Source organism: Dryobates pubescens, chromosome 3 (assembly GCF_014839835.1).
Source record: "Dryobates pubescens isolate bDryPub1 chromosome 3, bDryPub1.pri, whole genome shotgun sequence".
NCBI classification, from domain to species: Eukaryota; Metazoa; Chordata; class Aves; order Piciformes; family Picidae; genus Dryobates; species Dryobates pubescens.
This window is the reverse complement of record NC_071614.1, coordinates 43643418-43651107: the sequence shown is the minus strand read 5'-3', so window position 1 is coordinate 43651107 and position 7690 is coordinate 43643418. Positions and strand designations below refer to the sequence as shown.

The 7690-nt window shown below is 53.4% G+C and overlaps 1 protein-coding gene across 5 annotated transcripts in view; it reads left to right on the top strand.

The window, feature by feature from the left end:
• The first annotated feature begins 2380 nt into the window (after window positions 1-2380).
• The window catches only part of BCL11A (BCL11 transcription factor A), a 71893-nt gene continuing 66583 nt past the window's right edge, over window positions 2381-7690 (top strand). For 4 of the 5 annotated variants that reach the window (XM_054180060.1, XM_054180059.1, XM_054180058.1 and 1 more), the window contains exon 1: window positions 2381-2933. In XM_054180060.1, coding sequence (XP_054036035.1) covers window positions 2879-2933 — 55 coding nt within the window. In that variant the 5' untranslated portion in view covers window positions 2381-2878. The remainder of the gene's footprint in view (window positions 2934-7690) is intronic. The other variant, XM_054180061.1, reaches the window with a different exon arrangement.

The following is a 7690-nucleotide window of genomic DNA, read 5'->3' as shown; positions in this document are numbered from 1 at the left end:
AGTTACTTCACGTCCACGACTGCTCGTTAAACATCCTTGTTCCTTTCTCCTAAAAATACAATAAAATACAAACCCACCTGCATTATTAATCTGTGGTTATGCCATGTTAAAAATATCTTCTGACTCCTTTTCTTTCTTGAGGTTTGTTATCTATCGCATGACAATGAAGCGGTGGAAGAGGGGGATGTACGCGGGGGGGTGGTGGGGGATGCATAGCACTATTGAGATCAAATGCCAATATTCATAATTATCCAGCCAGGATGAAATACAGGTTTTAAGGCTGCGACTTCCCATTTAATTCGAGGCGTTTTACGGTGCTGGAATTAAGGGTACGCTAACAGTAGGAACATCCTCACTGCCATTCATGAACACATCTGTAAGATTAGCTCCTCACTGTATGTTTGAAGATGCGGTATGGGAAGTCACTTCTGGAATCTCAAATACGGTACGACGATAAAACAGATGTAGTTGTAACTAAGTGCTTAATTTGCGATGATTTTGTAAAGAAAATCAGTGAAACGTTGCCTGTTGTTTACTGGGGATTGCCACAGACAGATTTTGATACAGGTTGGCACAACTGCCTAATGAATTGTAATTCAGGGGACTGTTAACTGTGAACTGCATAACCTTTCCGGGCTAGTAAAAGTCATTACTTTTTACACTGGAGCCACCCTGAAAAGCTTTATACGTGCTATTAGATATAAATAAAATTCCGTATCTATATCTGTATCTCCGGTACACCCATCTGCCTGTTTCTATACGTTTCATACAGGAACATATGTACGGCTGGTTACGGCAGACAGACCTTAAAGGAAAAACCCAGGCGCAGTTGCATCGTCACCTGCGGCTAGGTACCCCCCGTAAAGTCACGTAGGACGGAGACTACCTTCCACATGCCCTCCTGGTACCCCTGGGGGCTGCGGTGACAGCCACGACTGGGCTCGCATGCGGCAGGAGAACGGCGGGGCCGGCCGGCGCGGGCGGAGCCGGGGCAGGGGGTGTGGGCGAGCTGCTGGCGGGAAGCTGAAACGGTTCCACGCGGGAGCCAGTCGCTCTGGGCTGACAGCCCCGGCTGGGCTGGGCTCGCGTCGCCAACATGTCCCAGCCAAGCCCCGTCCACCATTGAGCCTCAGTCCCCTGCCGAGTCCCTCTCCCTACCCGCCCTTCTATGTTCCCACGGCTGTGTCCAGGCGATCGCAGCTCGTCGAGTTCCAATCTTTCTCACAAGCGGCGAGCAACTCCCGATCCCCCCCCGGTCTCCCGTCCGACTCTCTCCTCCTACCGGGCCACTGTCCCTCCGCCTCTGTCCTGGGCACTGTTCTCATTCCCCCCTCGCATTCCTTTCGCAGCCACATTTTGCTCCAAAATGCCCGTTCGCCTCCGGTGCTTACTCCTTACTGCAACCTGATCCCTCCCGGTGCCGGCAGCCTCTGCGTCTCTCCGAGTGTTTGGGGCGAAGTTGCAGCCGCTTGTTGCAGCCGCATCCTCCCAACTCCAGCCACTTCTCGGTGCCTCCCGCGCCCCGTCTCTCTCCCCTCCACGCCCTCCCCTAGTGCCAGCCCTCCGCCGGCAGCCCCGCGTTTCGCTTTCGTTAAGAGTCTGTCGCTACAGCGAGGGCTCGGAGTTCCGCCGGCAGAGAGTGTCCAGACTGGTGGGCGAGAGAAGCCTACGGAGAAAGCTGCGCGATCCCGCCGGCCTTCTCTCCCCTCCACCCCGCCCCGCGGCTTCTCCTTCTGTGCTTTGCCGCTTTCCCGATCGCCAAACTCCGTTCGCTTCTCCCCCCGCGGCGAGAACCGCAGCTCAGCGGCGGGGCAAGGCCGAAGTTTCCCTCTGGTGCCCGCCGCCATCCTCACCACCCCCCCCGGGGCTACTGCCGCCGTCCTCAGGGGACGGGCCGCAGCTCCCGGGAGGAGGGGACTCGGCAGCTTCGAGGCGGGGGGGACACATACCAGTGGGGAAGCCGGGAGCCATGTGCCCCCCCGCCCCCGCCTGTTTTTCGGGTGGTCTCCGGTCCTACCTGGCGTCCCCCAGCTCTCCCACCTCCCGGCAACGTCCCGGGGCTCGCGTGCCCCGCAGCCCCCCCTGCCCGGCTTTTGCTGCTTCATTGATATATTTGCTTTTGCAGCGGGGGTGTGCGTGCGTATGCCGCCGCTGCTCGCTTTCTCCCTCTCTCTTCCCTCCCTTTTTTCTCCCCGTGTGCGTGTTTAATTGCCTTCCCTCGCCCCTCTCTCCACTCCCCTCCCGCAGCCGCTCCTCCGCGGCCACTTGCGGGGCAGCAGCCGCCACCTCCGTCCCCGGCCCCCCGGCCCCATTCGGCAGCGTGCGCAGGGCGGCCGGTGCACCCCCTCCCGCCGCGCCCCCTCCCCTCTCCCCCCTGCGATCACTGTCCATTGGCTTGTCCTGCTCTCTTTTTCATGTCCAGCCCCTGATGAGTGTCCATTGGTGTTGCCTTCGCCTTCCCTCCTCCCCTCTCCCCGGCTTGCCCTGCCCATGTTTTGTATGTCTCTGTCCATCCAGGCTCCTGACGTTCAAGTTCGCAGGGACGTCACGTCCGCACTTGAACTTGCAGCTCAGGGGGGCTTTTGCCATTTTTTTTCATCTCTCTCTCTCCTTCTCTCTCCCTCTCTCTCTCTCTCTCCCTCTCTTTTTTTTTTTTCCCTTGGAAAAAAAAAAAAAAAAAAAAAAAAAAAAAAAAAAAAAGCCATGACTGCTATCCCACAATTCATCTTCCCTGCGCCATCTTTGTATTATTTCTAATTTATTTTGGATGTCAAAAGACATTGATGAAGATATTTTCTCTGGAGTCTCCTTCCTCTCTAACCCGTCTCTCCCGATGTGAACCGAGCGACTCACAAGCCACCGAAGCCACCAACCCACCATGTCGCGCCGCAAGCAAGGCAAACCCCAGCACTTAAGCAAACGGGAATTTTCACGTAAGTAACCCGGAGAGCGATTTATTTAATTTCCCTTTCACGGTTTAATTTTTAATTCGAGTGAGAACGAGGAAAAAAAAAGGGGGGGGAGAGAGGGGGAGAAAGAAAAAAGTAAGAGCGAGTCGGGGAAAAAGATGAACTCATCCATTTCGGGATTCTCAGCATTCCGGTTAATTTCTCCCTCTTTAATTTAATCACCTTGATCACTTTTCTTCTCTTTTCTCTTACCCTGTGCTCTTGCCCTGCCCCGCTGCGCTCCTTTCTCCCCGCTCCTCCCGCTTTCCCCGCTCTTTGGCGGCAAGCGCGGCAGATTTCGCCCCGGTACTGGCGGCCAGTCGCTCCGCGCGGGCTCGGTGCGGGGCTACCGCGGGTCAGAATCGACCGAAAGTGTAAAGAAATTCCAATGGGAGCGGCGGTATGGATACCGGACACCTTGATCGGGAGGGCGGGAGCTGCGGGCGAGGAGAGCGAGGAGAAAGTCCAGCGCTTGCAGCCCATCCGCTGCCGGCAGGCTCGCCCCGTCGCCCCGCGGCCACCCTCCTAAGGAGGGGGAGCCGAACTGAGCCGCCTCCCTTTTGTTCCCGCCGTGGGGTTGCGGGGTGGCCGTCCCCGGGCCGGCATCGTGCGGGGTTCCGCCGCCTCGACCTCGCCCCGCCGCTGCTCGGACTCGGGGCTGGCTGGGGCGGGGGGCGGCAACCGGGAGGCGAGGCAGCCGAGCTGAGCCGTGCCTGGAGGGATTCCCTCCTCGCCTTCGCTTCGCGTTCTCCCGCTTGCTTACTATTTTTTGGAAGATTTTCAAAAAAAAAAAAAAAAAAGTGGAAGTGGATTTTGATTGGGAAAAATCTCGTGTCTGAATGTTTACAAGCACCGCGTGTGCGGGGAGCCTCCTGCCAACAAACACAGGCGAGCCTAGAGCCCGAGCTGAGCACGCACACGCTCACACACACTCGCACCCGCTAACGGCCCCTGTTCTCACCCTCTGCATTGCAACCCCAAACCAAATCCGCTGTACCCGGGAGGAAAAAAAAAAAAAAAAAAAAAAGAAGAAGGCAACTAAACCTCCGATCCCCCACCATGCATCGTTCGCAACAAAAACTCCTTGGCTTCCTCCCTCTCTCCAGCCGCCTGCACACACACCAGGGCTAGATGCAAGATAAGCGGGAGCGCTCTTTGCACAACAAAAGGCAACTCGAGCTGGAAACGTTTGGGGCTAGGGGGGGTGGGAAAGAAGGGATAAAAACCCCAGACCAAAACACAACAACAAAGCCCCTTTTCCTCTGGGTGAGCTGGGGGGAAAAGGGGAAATGCATGCTTCTCGCTTCTTTTAACTCGCCCCACTTTCTGTCGCCGTCCCCCCCCCCCCCCTTACTCCCTGGGTTTTGTTCCCAGGGATGTCAGATAAAATCCAGGACTATTTCTGCCTGCTAGAAATCCCTATCCGTTTGCAAAACCACCTCAAACTTTACGTTGTTATTTCTGGCCCCCCACGGCTGCACAGACGTTTCCAGCCAGGTTCGCACATGGAGCACCCGTGAGCGAAACGCTGCCGGCCAAGGAGCTCTGTCCTGCCAAAGTTTTCCCTAAAACCCGGAGTGGGAGATCGAAGGACTCACTCCTTCAGCCTCCCCAACCCGCCAGTTTTGCCCTCTTTCCCCTCCACTTCTCAGGGATTTCCCTCCTCCTCCCCCCCCCCCCCCCCCCCCCCCCCCCCCCCCCTTTCTTCTCCTTTCTTTGAATTGCATGTTAGGGTGGGGGTTACGATTTCATGGCGTGTGCAACACCCCCCCCACCCCCCCCCTTCCCACTACCCTCCCCCAAATGGTCTACGAGGGGTGGGCTTTCCCGAGTGGGGAAAAGACATCACAGAGAGGGGGGAGTCTGCGAGTCGTCCCCGGGGGCAGAGGAGACGAGCGAGATCCCCCCGCTGAGACACCCGCGGCCCGGCGCAGTTTCCGCACATGTGGGGCGGGAGTGGCGGCGGCTGGGACTGTCCCGTGGAAATGGGGGGGGTGGTGTGTGTGTATGTGTGTGTGTGGCTCCCTTCGGCGAGAGTTGCGCCGGCGATGAGGATGGGAAAGGGGGAGGTGTGGGTGGGTTGGGAGAAACAGGGAGGAGAGGGAGGCCGAGCTGGGGGAGCCGAGCTGCGGGGGGATGCCGGTGCGGTGGAAGGTCCGCCTGCCCGATTCGGTCGCTAGGAGGCACAGCGAGATCAAACAAGGACCGGGCAGCCCCGCGAACTTGAACCTGGCCAGTTCCTGTGCTGTCTCCCGGCCCGCGGCGGGAGGGGGGAGGGCGCCCAGTTCCCTCCACCCCCACCCCCTTCTTCTTTGTTCTTAATTTTGCGCGGAGTTTGCTTGCTCCGGGAGGCAGCGAGTGATGCTCTTATCTACCATCTCCCGGGTTCCCTCCACTCCCAAAACCTGTTGGTACCCACTGTATCCCCAAGTTTTATCCCCTTTCTACGATCCCAGGACATAAACTTGGCATTAAACAGCCTCTTTTCCATCCTTCTCACGGCACGGCGAAGGGAAGTGCCCCGGCAGTGCATCTGCGCTGCCGGGGCATTTCCCTTCGCCGTACCGTGGCATCCCACCTCCCTTCCCCATCACCCCCCGTACCTCCTTTCTCTCCAAAATCCGTCCCGCTTTTTGCCAGACAGACAGTGCGGTTGTTTGGGTGACTGAGAAGGGGGGCGGGGGGGGGGGGGGGGGAGTAGGAGGGCAAAGAAAAGACATGTTGGTGTAAGGGCAATTTGCATGAAAAATAGGGACGGATGATTAGGGACCCAGGCAGGGAATTTTGATTGCCCCAGAATTAAAACGTGTATTCTGCAGCTCAGTAGCGAGACCAGGTGATTTGTATTTTTGTTGTTTTCTTTATAAAGCCAGTGTTTTAGATACTGCTTTAAAAGTAGCAGGAATAATAACCCCCCTTTTTTTTTTTCTGGTTCTGCCTCTGTCAGGAGCCAAATGTTTTGCAGTGAACACGGTGCCAGATGTATTTCATACATTAGTATGTAATTCTTGTTAATTAGCAATAATTTACATTAAGAGCATAGAAAATGTTGAGGTTACAGGTTTTATATCTGTACATTTGATCATCTTGTTATTTTCAAGAACTTTGCCTCCTATAAAATTAATTAGGTGAAATGTGGAGGTGTAATCAGCAACCTCTGAATTACCACTTCATTTCCTGGTTTGGACTGTAAATCAGCCCAGCTAGTAAAGACTTTAGCAAATTCTATTTTTGTTTAGTGCTTTTTTTAAACTGTTTGGTGTTGAAGCAGCAGCTTACCTTCTCCTGCTTAATAATACTGACAGTGTCAGAAAGAAATCAGGCCGCGGGAAAACATTGTAATTGAGGAATGATTATGCAGAGCTCCGCACTTAAGCCACTTGTAAGGGGAATACGGGTTATTTCGTGTCTTTCGCCGAGTTCGGGAGCTAGAAGTTGGCTTTGCAAAATACCTTTGTCTGTGGTGTGCAGTGAGCTACTGGTGGAATTAGCCCTGTCGTAACTTACTTCCTCGGTCTGAACGCAGAGGAATGGCTGGGGAGAAGGAATGCCATGCCCAGCAATCCCGCAGAAACACACTGCTCCGTTTTCAGATTCCCGAGGAGTGTGGAACGCACACTGTTCGGCTTATCTAGTCGGTCTGCAAGTTCAGAAGAAAACCCCACCGATTAAGACATTGTTTTTATTAATCGGAATGTAACCTTCATATTCCTGTGGTTGACCTTACGTTAAATTAGAAGTAGTACCAGAGGCAAGAAATGATGGGCTGGATCCCTGTGTCCTAGTTGGAGCTGAGGTACGGTGAGGTAGTGTGCTCTTTTGATATTATTTTACCCAGCACAACTGGGAGCTACTCTAGATCTTCCTCCTCAATATGCAGCCTGGGTAGGGTTGAAATAAATTTAACCTGAGTTCACTGGATTTTTGCACTTTATCAGAATCAGTTCCAATATCGTGCAGTCAAATTAAAATCTATTTTTTGATTCTCTGTGGCTTTAAGTTCATTAAATGTGAAATTGGCAGCCAGCTAAAGAAGGTCAGAGTGATTAACTGTTTAGGAGTTATCTTCTCTCCCACTACGTTACCTGGCAGTGTTTTGATGTGGGTTGTATTTGCTAGTACCCTTTCCTGCTCGCTGCTGTTAGCCTGGGTGTTGTATTGTGCAGAGAGAGGAATACCAGCACGCTGTTAGTATTTATATTTTTTTTTCCTCTTGTGAAAGGCAATGGTGATGGAGGCTGCGCACAGATTAGCAAGGTATTTCTCTGCAAACTTAGCAACAAAACCAAAACCAACAACAACAAAAAAAGGCTACAAGACAGGAGAGCCACATCTGCCTTGTTAGAGCATCTACTGATGATTCTGTGAGCAGAAATAGCCTCATAATGAAGCTTTTTGGAGCTCATTCAGGAAATTTGTCAACATTGATAACATTAGGCAAGGTATTTTCAGTTTAAAGAAGGCACTTCTCACTGCTAAGAGAAAATGTGGCAGTTGCTTGGCCATGCTGATTTTTAGGTGCTGAGGGCCACCAGTGCCAACACATTTGAGATCATTTAGGCATTCCTTTATTTCAGGGAAAAATGAAAAAATGACTGATTGCCTGGTTTCCTTAAGTACTAAAAATATCCCATCTAGATAATATCTTGGGGTAGACTCCATCATGAATTTGATATTTGTTTGAATCCCAAGGAGTAGATGAAAAGTCAGAAGTGCCTCCCCTCGCCCCGCAGGCGTTTCTG